The sequence below is a fragment of the Mobula hypostoma genome, chromosome 3, assembly GCF_963921235.1.
Source record: "Mobula hypostoma chromosome 3, sMobHyp1.1, whole genome shotgun sequence".
NCBI classification, from domain to species: Eukaryota; Metazoa; Chordata; class Chondrichthyes; order Myliobatiformes; family Myliobatidae; genus Mobula; species Mobula hypostoma.
This window is the reverse complement of record NC_086099.1, coordinates 186,015,974-186,028,530: the sequence shown is the minus strand read 5'-3', so window position 1 is coordinate 186,028,530 and position 12,557 is coordinate 186,015,974. Positions and strand designations below refer to the sequence as shown.

At 40.4% G+C, this 12,557-nt stretch overlaps 1 protein-coding gene across 10 annotated transcripts in view; it reads right to left on the bottom strand.

Annotated features, from left to right (window-relative positions):
* Window positions 1-12,557, bottom strand: part of LOC134344445 (sickle tail protein-like) — a 706,462-nt gene that overhangs the window by 137,098 nt on the left and 556,807 nt on the right. For 8 of the 10 annotated variants that reach the window (XM_063044243.1, XM_063044242.1, XM_063044244.1 and 5 more), the window contains one exon: window positions 4,238-4,331. In XM_063044243.1, coding sequence (XP_062900313.1) covers window positions 4,238-4,331 — 94 coding nt within the window. The other 2 variants (XM_063044253.1, XM_063044252.1) reach the window with 2 other exon arrangements.

Here is a 12,557-nt window from a genome sequence, read left to right as displayed (position 1 = left end):
CCATTATGCTCTTGGACCAAAGGGGATAACATCACTCCACTTCACTTGCCCCATTCATTGAAATGTTCCCACAACCTATGGACTCGGCTTCAAGGACACTTCATCCATATTCTCGATACAGTATTTATTGCTTATTTGTTTATTATTATTTCTTTCATTTTGTATTTGCACAGATTGCACACCGGCTGAACACCCAAGATGGAATGATCTTTCATTTATTCTATGACGACTATTATTATATTATTGAGTATGCCTGCAAAAAAAAGAATTTCCGGTTGGTATATGGAGACATATATGTACTTTGATAATAAATTTACTTTGAACGTTGGAATCAGAATGAAAGCTATCTCCCAATAACTGTCCAAAATAAACTGCTGTAAACTAGAAGATAGAAATCTGCAGCACATTACAGGCCCTTCAGCCCACAATGTTGTGCCGACCATGCGACCTACTCTAGAAGCTGCCTAGCATTTACCTAGCTCATAGCCCTCTATTTCTTTAAGTTCCATGTACCTATCTAAGAGTGTCTTAAAAGACTCTAATGTATCCACTTCCACCACTGTCACCGGCAGCCCATTCCACGCACCCACCACTCTCTGTGTGAAAAACGTACCCCTGACATCCCCTCGGTACCTACTTCCAAGCACATTAAAACTGTGCCCCCTCATTTCAGCCCTGGGTAAAAGCTTCTGGCTATCCACACAATCAATGTTCCTCATCATCTTATACACCTCTATCAGGTCACCTCTCATCCTCCGTTACTCCAAGGACAAAAGGCCAAGCTCACTCAACCTATTCTCATAAGGTACACCCTCCAATCCAGGCAACATCCTTGTAAATCTCCTCTGCACTCTCTCTATAGTATCCACATCCTTCCTGTAGTGAGGTGATCAGAACTGAACAGAGTACTCCAAGTGGGGTCTGACCAAGATCTTATATAGCTGTAACATTAACTAGCGGTTCTTGAACTCAATCAGCACACTATCTGTGTCCTCTGGTCCTAGACTCCCCCCTGTAGGAAACATCCTCTCCACATTAACTCTATGTATCCTCTGTTCCTAATGTACTAGAGATGCACTGGAGGTACCTAATAAAATGGCCATTGAAGGCATGTTCATGATCTTTAGCTGCTGTCGCCCAACCACTTCAAGGTTCAGAGATGCACTTTTGCACACCACTGTTGTTATGCGTAGATCTTTGAGTTACTGCTGCCTTCCTGTCAGCTTGAACGAGTCTGGCCATTTTCCTCTGACCTCTCATTCACAGAACTGCCACTCACTGGATGTGCTTTGTTCTTTTTCACACCATTTTCTGTAAATTTTAGTGGCTGTTTCGTGTGTAAATCCCAGGAGATCAGCAGTTTCTGAGATACTCAAACCACCCCATTTGGCACCAATAATCATACCACCATCAAAGTCCTTAGATCACATTTCTTCCCTCTGTGATGTTTGGTCTGAACGACAACTGAACCTCTTGGCCATGTCAGTATGTTTTTATGCATTGAGTAGCTGCCACGTGATTGGCTGTTCAAATATTTGCATTAACCAAGTGTACCTAACAAATGGCCATTGCGTGTATATACAGAGCTATAGAACAGGGACTGGGAGATAGGAACCATCCCTAGTCTGTGATGGCATAGCTTGAATCTGATTTTTGTCTTAAAAATAGAAGCACAGTGACAGGTTTGAAAATAACCCTGGCCAGGCAGGATAACATTTTTTGACCTTCAACAATGACTCAGCAAATCTATCAAATGTACAGGAGACCCACAGAGACAAGGAAGGCTTTAGCTTTGATCTGAGCTGAGCCAGTGGAACCTCTCCACTGCAGTTCAGCTCAGTACCACCTCATAGTATTACAGTTTATTTAATTATGTTCATAAGATCCATATTTCATTGTGTTATTCTGTTTTGGACATCAATAAATATGAGTAATCAGGAACACATTTTGCAATGCGGGGGGGGGGGGAGAAAAGACTATATGACAACACTGCTGATAAACCTGTGGTGATTGTTCAAGGGAGTAATTGTGTTTAATGGTGATCTCCAGTGGTTGAACAGCTGGTTAAGTTTCAATGGCAAAACCCAGGCTTAAATGACGCCACGCCAGGGAAATCAATACTGAGATTCAGAACAAATGATAGTCACATTAGAAAAGCACCTGAGTAAAACCTTTGCCTCTCCACTAAAGTGTTTGTGACAGCAGAAATTTGAAAGTCGTCCAGCAGGGGACTGGGGGAAGCAAGTTTAGAAGACAAAGAGAGGGAGAGACATTAATCTCATCATTTTAACACTTAGGTTTACCAACGCAGAATTCCTGTCAACACCACAAAATTTTAGATAAATTGGGTCCTCACTCAATGCTCGGCAGAGAGCAGCGACATCACAGCAACCCAGAATGCTTTCACTTTCTCATTCAGTGTGTTGTGAATGAAAGTTCATCCATCAATTCAGCATATAATCCTTTAATTCTATATTCTTTCTGCCATTTGTTCAAATGTCACTGCTCACCAACAATTGTTCACTATTTCTCACAGAGCTACAGATCGACAGCAAAACAATCTTTTCTGTTTATGTCTGAGTTATTGGTTCATATCTTGTTGCTAGAAAACTGCATACCTCCTTGGAACACCAGATGACAGAATTGATTATTGGAGAGGCAATTTAGAAGAAATTACATTAAACCAGATCAGAGATCTTCATGCTAACTATAATTTATTTTCAGGTCACAGTGATTTCCCATGCAGCTTCTGAGAAAATCTGCCCTACCACTGTGCCTGTCTGAACACAGAATGCAATTTAACTACACTTATTTAACTTCCCCACCCCTTGGGCACAACACTTTACAGCCCTCTTGTTAGCAACAACTCGGTGTAAGTTTATAACCACACGTACCTTCACCAACCGACATCTGACTAAATCTTCATTTTAAATAGACTGCAGATGTTTGTTTTAAAGCATTTGTTCTCTCAGAGCAGGGCGGCGTATGAGTAGGTTCCAAAAATACATTCTGGAATGTTCCTTCAGAAAAACACTGATCTAGGCTGAGGAGAGTATGCAGAAAACTCACCTCTGAGGCTGGAAGATGGAAGCACTTCACTGCTGCTTATCGCAAAAGCAAACAAGCACAGAGGAGGGAGGAATGATGTGATTACAGCCTGGAAAGAGCTGCAAGACCACACCTAAAAATCCATTGCTGAACTCATTTAAAAACACAGCCAACCAGCTCAGACTGCTCCACATGTTTCTATCTGGCAAGAAGTACCAATGCAAGCAGTATCTGAGAACACAAGAGCATTTGTGAACTCAATACATATTGATGTAATCACTTTGGATTTTAATGGAAAGAAAACCTGTGTGGACTACTGCTGGGTGTACTAAAGGAACCTCCAATCCAGTACAATCACCAAGAACAGTGTAGTGACTCATCCTCAACTGAGTTTTAGTAGGCATTTCTTTTTGAAATAGTGAAACTGCTAACTGTACATTTTAACACAGTTATGACATTGCTGCATTTAGCTGAGTTCCCACATAGCTTAGATTAAATACAACAAATTAAAAGAATTCAGCAAGGCTAAATAATGCACTCCAGCAGCTATTACACTGCTTTGTATCTTGGGTGGCATTGCAACCCATAAACAACTTACTGCAAATGCATCTACTGAAATTTCACCAACTTGACAGGTATAGTTAGTAAAAATTCTACTTGAGATTACTATTACATTTTTGGTGGCTAATCTCATAATTGCTGCAGTTACAGCAGAACTAGATACACGGCTAACAATGTTTTTTAAATGAGAGAATTAGAACCAATTTTAAATAATTAGTATCAAAAACAAAAAATAATAATCCCATGAAATCAGTATTCACTTAGAAAAGGCAAAAGCAAGTTTCAAAACTGTACTACCTCTGCGCAATAGCTTCCTAGTTTTTTTTTAAAGTTATACAACCCAGTGAGTTACTCACAAAAGACCTGCTATCATTATCACAAAAGTGGAACCATGTGCTGAGGGGCTGATTTACACACTATCTGCAGGATGGAGAAAGATCAAAGACTCAAGGTACATTTTTACATTGTTCAGTCAGCCATTTACACTTAAATTCATTTTTGTGGAAGTCCACAGCCAATTAAAAGATCACACTACCATCATTTGATCAGTTAATGTTGAACTAAGGATAACAAATACTTCAAATACACACACATACATATAAAATCTTATATGTACATTTGTACTTACTCTTACATCGCCATTTAAAGTCCTTGAATGGCTTAACGAGATATGAGCAGGATCCTTGTGGTAAACCTTCAATAGTGCACGGTCTTGAATGTTCCTAGAATCAAAGACATCACTTATTACAGAAGAAGACAACAGCACAATTTCTACTTTTTTCTCTGATGACATACCAGATCAGCATCTCAAAGGTGATACAACCTTTCTGTCACAAAGATAACTTGCCACCAGAAAAGGTTTTATTAGATATCAATAATTCTGTGGCTGTGAAAACTCAATTCAAAATAATTTTTCACCCAATCAATTGTGTAATCTAATTAGATCTACCTGATGTCAATGCCTACAATAAGCAGACTGCAATTATTGGCAGGCAGTTAATAAACAACACAAATAAAACACTTAGCAGTAATTGGGAGGCATAAACTACTGCTTACATCAACACAAACCTGTGAAACTTCTGAGACCTCCACAACCTAATGATGTGAAGAAGCACCAGAATACATATTGTTAAAATTCCAGCAGGAGGAAGCACATGAAGCTCCTAAATTTCGATTGCAGAAGGACAGCTAATCTGACACAGTGCCAGAGTGACCCATTGTATTTTGATCGTATTGAGTAAATCTGCCAATTAAGGAAATTGGAAGAAAACATATGAAATGTATATTTTTAATATTGTAAGAAGCACCCTGTGTAAAAGAATTGAAATTTAAGAGAGAATGATGGCTGGAAGTGCAAATTTGAGTGGCCCCCCAACATCGCACAATGCCACATTGTCTTTAGTTTCTTCACTGCTGTGCTCAAGCAAGCATCAATTTCTGAGGCTGCTACACACATAATCCTACTAAAAGTCACACCACACAGATTCAAGGTCCCATATTCACACATTAACAATGTTGCCATTGCACTAAGAATTACTACAAAATTAATTATTTGAGAGACAAGGAACTATTATCAAATACACAATAGTTACAAAAAAAGTCACATTTTGTTTAAAAATACTAATTTTCCTCACAGACAATGATGTTCACATTCTGTACCACGAAAAGAACATTATAAGTAACAATGTTTCATTCTAGCCATAAAGTTGGAAAATGCCTCGTTTGGTATTTTGGTATAAAGTATTCACCAGATCTTGAAACTTATCCACTGTTTGGAAACAGCCTCGTTATTCTATACGTAGTTACTAATTACATACGAGTGCTTCTATTTTAAACAGCAACCCAAGAGCATTTTAGTTGCATTTAAATTCACCAGATTTGCCACAGCCAACACTAGCAATCATCTGGGAACTCCTTTAAGAATCTGTCTTGAAGACAAACGTATTTCCATCTACTTTAACCACAGTGCCTGATTTAAACTTATAAGCAAGTGAATCCCTGATAAAAAAAAAGTGGGTTAAAATGTCCACAATGATCACTTAGTAAGTAAATTAACTGTAAAATTATAGGTTTAGCCTGCACATTCCTCCTTGAGCATACATGTTGAATTAGAGGATTGCAGTCAATTATCTCCCAGTCAGTACAAGCAGTTACCTACGCTAAAGCTCTAGTGAAAAACCCAATTCTACAAAATACATCAAACACACAAACACAACCACATCCTGGTACTGAATCAAAGGCAGATGCCCCTTTTGAAAAATTGTTATGGAATAGACAAAATAATTCCATAAAACTCCGAACAAAAGATGTGGTAAATGGAAACCATTAAGCATTAAGGGCTGAATAAAAGTCTTCTTCAAACCTTGCAGGCAGAAATGCAACTTCACTGTATTTTTGAATTCAGCTACATGGCATGAGCTATCTGCTATTGACCGCCCCCATGCCCAAACATCAGGACGTGGTTGCCCCATTTCAAAGCATATAGAGTATGTCATGTGATGGATATTCATGAAAGTGGGTAGGCGCAGCTGATATCCCTTATTTATAGGATAATCAATGAATCAAGTAAGTCTTTATATCTGGTAGTTTCATGCTCATTATTATTGAGGCTAGTTTAGAATTATAAATCAGGCTGTGGCTGTGAAATACTGAATAAGTCTAACACAATTTGTACAACAATAAAGCTACTTAAGTCCGCAGTAAAAAAAAGCTTCTAATTCAGCTACCTTTAGAAGCTTTTCAATTTATACCTATTACCAAGTCTAGCCCAGTAACTCGCCAGGTTGTTACCCATCTTCTCTACTACTTACTTTAACTCTGCGAGATCTGAACTTTTATCCAAGTAGAATCAGAATCACCATTACTGACATGTCGTTTTGCAGCAACAGTGCAAAGATATAAATTACTATAAAGAAATAAATATTGAAAAAACAATAATGAGGTAGTGTTCATAGACCATTCAGTTACATGATGGTGGAGGGGAAGAAGTTATTTCTGAATTGTTTATTGTGGGTCTTCAGGCTGCTGTACCTTTTCCCCGATGGTAGTAATGAAAAGAGGTTGTGTCCCAATGGTGAAGATCTTTAGTGATGAATGTCACTTAGTGATCCAAGTAATTGCTACTGCCCGGGTTCAACGATCCTTATGTTTTCCTGCTGAGCCTCTCATTTTTCATGCTCCACAAAATTACCATAGCAACTTTGCTGCCCATACCCAAATCGACACTAAATCCTGTTCACCAACTACACTCATACTTGCTGACCTGAATTGTCCTAGGCTCCTGAATGACTGCTAAATTGTCATCAACAAATTCAGCTCCAGCTTTACCCTCCATGAACTTTCTAGATATTTGCCCTTCCAACTCTAAAATCACACTTTCATTATTGTCTCAGTCAAATACCTTACTGCTGTTACTGACAGCAGTACCTGCAAATTTGTAATGCTCTCTGCTTTTACTTCTGGTAAGGTGGTTGTGCACTCAGATGCAGCAACTTCTATGGGGCCCTAAAAAAGTTATTGTCTTTTTTAAACATATTTTTTAAGATTGCAAGCCTCTGCAGGATAGTAAGAACTTAGGACATTAAGGACATTAAGTACTGCAGGTCGACCCCGTCAGCGAGTTGCCCATTAGAGGAGAAACTGAAGGAGCTGTACTTGATGTGGACTATGCTGCTGCCCGCCTCACAGAGGTGTCGGTGCGTGAAGGCAGTGTGCAGGCTAACAGTAAGTGATTGTCTTAGTTGTTTTTCTTGCGATCACAAGACCCTATGGGACACTGGTAGTGTGAAATGTTGCAAGTCACTAGTTTATTGGTGAGACAGACTGCAGAGAAGTCGCGTGGCCTCAGTTGTGGTGAGGACTGGGCCTTAAGGCGCCGTGTCATATGGTTGCAGCCATCCAGGGGAGTCTGTGCTGGAGCATCATGGCTGGCAGTGATGTTGTTCTCCAGTGTTCACTCAGTGGAAGACAAGCTGTATTGTGTTCAAATGTAGACTGCTGCAACATTCATAAACTCAGGGACGTGGACGTTGTATTTTTTTTGCTGACTGTATGTTCACTGCTTATGTGTGCTGTATGTGCCTTGTGCTGTGTATGACTGTTGGTAATGTATTTTGCACCTTGGCCCCAGAGTAAGGCTGTTTCACTTGGCTATATTCATGGGTATTCATGTATGGTTGAATGACTTGAACTTCAACTTGGAATATCTCCTGAATTCCTTTGCCTGTTTCCCCTTATTTAATAATGACCTCACAACCTAATCTCAGGACAAAGCTTTTGAGGACAATCCCAATGCCACCTTCTTTACCCCTTATCTAACTACATCCTTGGAAGAGATCTCAAATGTTTTTCCATCTTAAGAACTGCTAACCAAATCTAAGTCACTGTATGTCTTTGTATCTAGTTACAGCATTAGAAGTGTGTTGGGATGTTTTCTTATGCTAAAAGGTGTTAATAAATCCAAAAGGATATCTGACAACCCACGGCCAACCATTGCAATCAGAGATGAAGTTGTTAAGTATACAGGAAATACATTGTGTAACTGGTGAAGTACCTTTCACTCAGGTTTTGCTTTTTCATCTCTTATGAAATTTTGCTGGTAATCTGAATAAAGAAAAACAAATTTCTTGTTCCCTGTATGTTATTCTGGGGCTTGCAGTTTCTTTAGGAGTTCAATTCTCCAAACCATTCTTGCACAGCAAGTTTTAGACAAAGTTACGGTTATCAGTCTGGGAATGGCAGTGGATAAAGACAGGAAACAAGCTGCCACAGCAAGAGATTTGAAACATGCAACTAAGAGAATCAGCCTGCTGCGGATTTAGATTGGAAGTAGGCCAGACAGCAAGTAGTAGTGAGTGAATTATACTGTTCCAAGAGGGTAGAACAGTTCCAAGGAGAGTAGAGAGGCACCAAGATGCAAATAGGAAGGCAAGTGTTTATATCTTGATTAATACGATTGGCAAGTAGTTTGTTAGCCCAAAGCTGAGTGGCGGTGAGAGAGGAGGTACAGGGCCAGGTGTAGCACTTGTCCCACTTGCAAGGATTGGTGCCAGGAGGGAGATCAGTGGGGACAACAGAGTGGACAGGGGAGTCACACAGAGACCAATCACTATGGAAGGTAGAGAGTGGGGTGCGGGGGGTGAGGAGAGGACAGAGAGGGTGAGAACAATGTGCTCAGTTATAGAATCCTGTTGTAGATGGGGGAAGTTACAGAGAATGGTGTGTTGGATACGGAAGATCATGGGGTGGTAGGTAAGGACAAGGGAAACCCTATTCCCATTATCCTGGCAGGAGAATGGGGTGAGGGCAGATGTGCGGAAAATAGAAGAGATGCTGATGAAGGCAGTATCAGTGGTGGTGGAATGGAAACCCTGCTCTTTGATCAAAGAGGACATCTGGAAGAAAATGATGCCAACGAACAACGCACCCAGGAGTGACATCCTCCAAACAGTTCATGAAACTAGCTCTTTCACATCATCTTTTTCTTCCAAATGTGGTTCTGCTACTGCTGGAGCCTGTGATCTACATTTTACTGGTGTGTTTTCAGGCTGATTGAGCAGTCTGGCACTTTGCCACCACCACGATGTTCAGTGAGGTCTCGAGTGAAGTGTGCGTCCTTGAGGTCAAGAAGCGAGCCCATGATCAACTCCATTTCTCGCCGATTAAAGCATCAAGGAGATTGAAATTGAGGCAAGAGCGGAAGGCGAGCTGGTGTTCAGCGCCGTATACCAGCGTCTTGCTCGCTGCTGCCGGCAGAAGGTGTCTGCGTGTAACGGTTTCTCTCTCCCTCCCACTTCTCTCCCAGAGGAAGGTCCCTGCATTCAAATGATCTCTCTCTCTCTCTCCTTCTTGCTCTATGTTTTTGGAGTATGGTGCTGGAGTTCTGGGTCCTGGGCAGGATTTAATCAATGCAGTTTGTGGATTGGATGCTGTAGTTCACCTATGATGTGTTTCTGGTTTCTGGTCGCTCCTTTTTTTTGTTGTTATTTTGGGCGATTTTGATTGGGACTGCCTGTAGGTAACGAACGACACAGCACTAGATCGAACTGAACTAAGCTGAACTGAATATGCCTGGACTCTTTCAATTTTGTGTTTTATATTCTGTGTTTTTCACTTTTTTGCGGTTTGTGCAACTTTTTTATTGTGAGTGTTGGGGGGGCGGGGGGAGAGGAGGCCTAATGTTCTTTTTCTCTGATTTTCTTTGTTTCTTGGCCGTCTGTGGGAAGAAACATCTCAGGTTGTATACTGCATACAGACTTGGACAGTAAATGGACTTGGAAGCTTCGCATCTCAGATGTTCTAGAATCCTAAGAACAAATGCAGCACAGACACTGGAGCCGAGAAAAGGGAATAGTGGGAAGAGCTCTAATCAAGTTAACTACAAGATGTCAATGAATAGTCAGTCTCCAGAGATGAAATCCATCGTCATCTTTTACAAACCTATTGACATTCACAGTTACCTTGACTATACCTCCTCCTACCCTGTCATTTGTAATGGATCTCACCACCATTTCAGGCACCAAACAGTCCTTCCAGGTGAGGCAGCGTATCACCTGTGAATTTGTTAGGGTTATCTACTCTACATGGTCTTCTACATCGGTGACACTTGACGTAGATGGGGGACTGCTTTGCCAAGCACCTTTGGGCTCTGTCCACCAGAAGAAAGCAGGATCTCCAAATGGCTACCTATTTTAATTTGACTTCCCGTTCTGACATGTCTATCCATGGCCTCCTCTACTGCCATGATAAAACCACACTCAGGTGAAGGAGCAACACCTCATTCCATCCTGGTAGCCTCCAACCTGATTTCTCTAACTTCCAGTAATTTCTCCAAACAACCCTGACAATGCCCAGCTAACTTTTTTTCTGTTCCCCATTCTGGTTATTTTCTTACCATTTCTCTTCTTCTCACCTCCCTCTGGTGCCTTTCCAGCTTCCTTTTCTTTCATGGTCCACTGTTCTCTCCTATCAGATTCCTTCACTTTCAGCCTCTTCCACCTATCACCTCCAAGTTTCTTACTTCATTCTCTTCCCCCCCACCCAGCCACCTTCTACCTCACCTGGTTTCCCTATCACCTACAAGTTTGTACTCCTTTCCTTCCCCTCCCCCCATCCCCACCTTCTTTCTTGTTTCTGCCCCATCCTCTCCAGTCATGAAGTCTAAAATAGAGACCGCTCATTCCCCTCCAGATATACTTTCTAACTTACTGAGCTACTCCAGCATTTTCTATGTGTTGATCAAGATTTTCGGCATTTGCAAAATCTCATGTTTGTTGACACTTAAAGGTTTTAAAGCTTAACCGAATAAACATTATTTATAATATGTTCAATGCTAACAGAAAATTGAAGGTGTAATGTGAGAAAATTTCTGAACAAACGTAAAATTTTGAGTTGAGTTAAGAAATGCAAAGTACGAAATGTTAGATGCAAATTCCAAAAGAAAACTTTTCCACAGAGAGTCAGGCTAAAGCATGAGAGGTAGCTGTTTCACACTGCTAGATGATACTATTTTTATTCAGTTACTTTGGCTACAAAGTATTTCTTGCAAGTGTAAATAGAGTATTGTAGGAGTTAAATACTAGATCAATATCAAAGGAAAGTCATAGTGCCAAATAAAAAAATCAATTGTTATTCTATTATTTCTAATCTTTTGAAGGTCAAACATGTGTTTCTCATTTATAAAATAATGCAATTGAATTATGGAAAAGCTTTCATATGTAAACATGTAACTAAAATAAATTGAAATCAGGAATGGGATTTCACTGAAATAAAATTAAATTCTTTGAACGTTAGGCAACAGAACAAGCAACTAACACTCAACAATGTCATTGAGTGAATGATTTATTTCAGTGAAAGTTAAAATTAAAATGGAAAATATTGCACATTACGTCAAACTAACACAAACTGACTGCGGCTCAACACTTGGATTTAGGGATTCTAATAACAATTTTGTCAAAAATTAAAAAGTAAACTTTACAAATCTGAGACTGCAAGAATTCACAATGCAGCATATGAATTAGAATCAGATTATTTATCACTGACATATGTCGTGAAATTTGTTTTGCACCAGCAGTTATTTCAGTACATTAAAAAAATTACTATGTTACAATAAGAAATCAATCAACATAATTGGATTAATCAGTGCAGCCGTTTCTTTGTGACAGCGTTTAAAGAACAAAAATTAATCAAGAAAATAGTTGGAATTCCCTTTATTTGTTTGGCCACCATGGTTGCATAGCGATAAGCACGATACTATTACAGCTTGAGGCACGAGAGTCCAGAGTTCACTTCTGGTGTCCTCTGGAAGGAGTTTGTCCCCATGGAATGTGTGGGATTTTACTGGGTGCTCTCGTTTCCTCCTACAGTCCAAAGACATACCGGGTAGGTTAACTGGTCATTATAGATTGTCCCGTGATTAGGCTGTGGTTAGGTCGGGGTTGTCAGGAGTTGTTGGGGTGGTGTGGCTCAAAGGGCTGGAAGGGCCTACACAGCTGCATTGCTAAAATAAAATAATATTGGGACACTTTTCCACTTAGCTGGGACACGAGGCTGCTGCCAAATAGTTTCCTACTAGCATCAGTCACGTGCACATCTGTGGCCATTAGACACACTCAGAGTGAACAGTTTTTAAATAGTGACAACTGCGTGTGCTTGTGTTATGTTATCCATTTGGGCTGACGGACGCCAATGACAAACACTTGATAGCTCTGGTTCTGTACTTGCTGGAATTTAGGAGGATAAGGAGGGGTCTCATTGAAACCTTTCGAAGGTTGAAACGCCTAGACAGAGGAGATGTGGAAAGGATGCTTCACATGGTGGGGGAGTCAAGGACAAGAGGGCATTGCCTCAGGATAGAGGAGCATCTATTTAAAACAGAGATGCTGAGAAATTTCTTTAGCCGGAGGGTGGTGAATCTGTGGAATTTATTACCACAGGCAGCTGTGGAGACC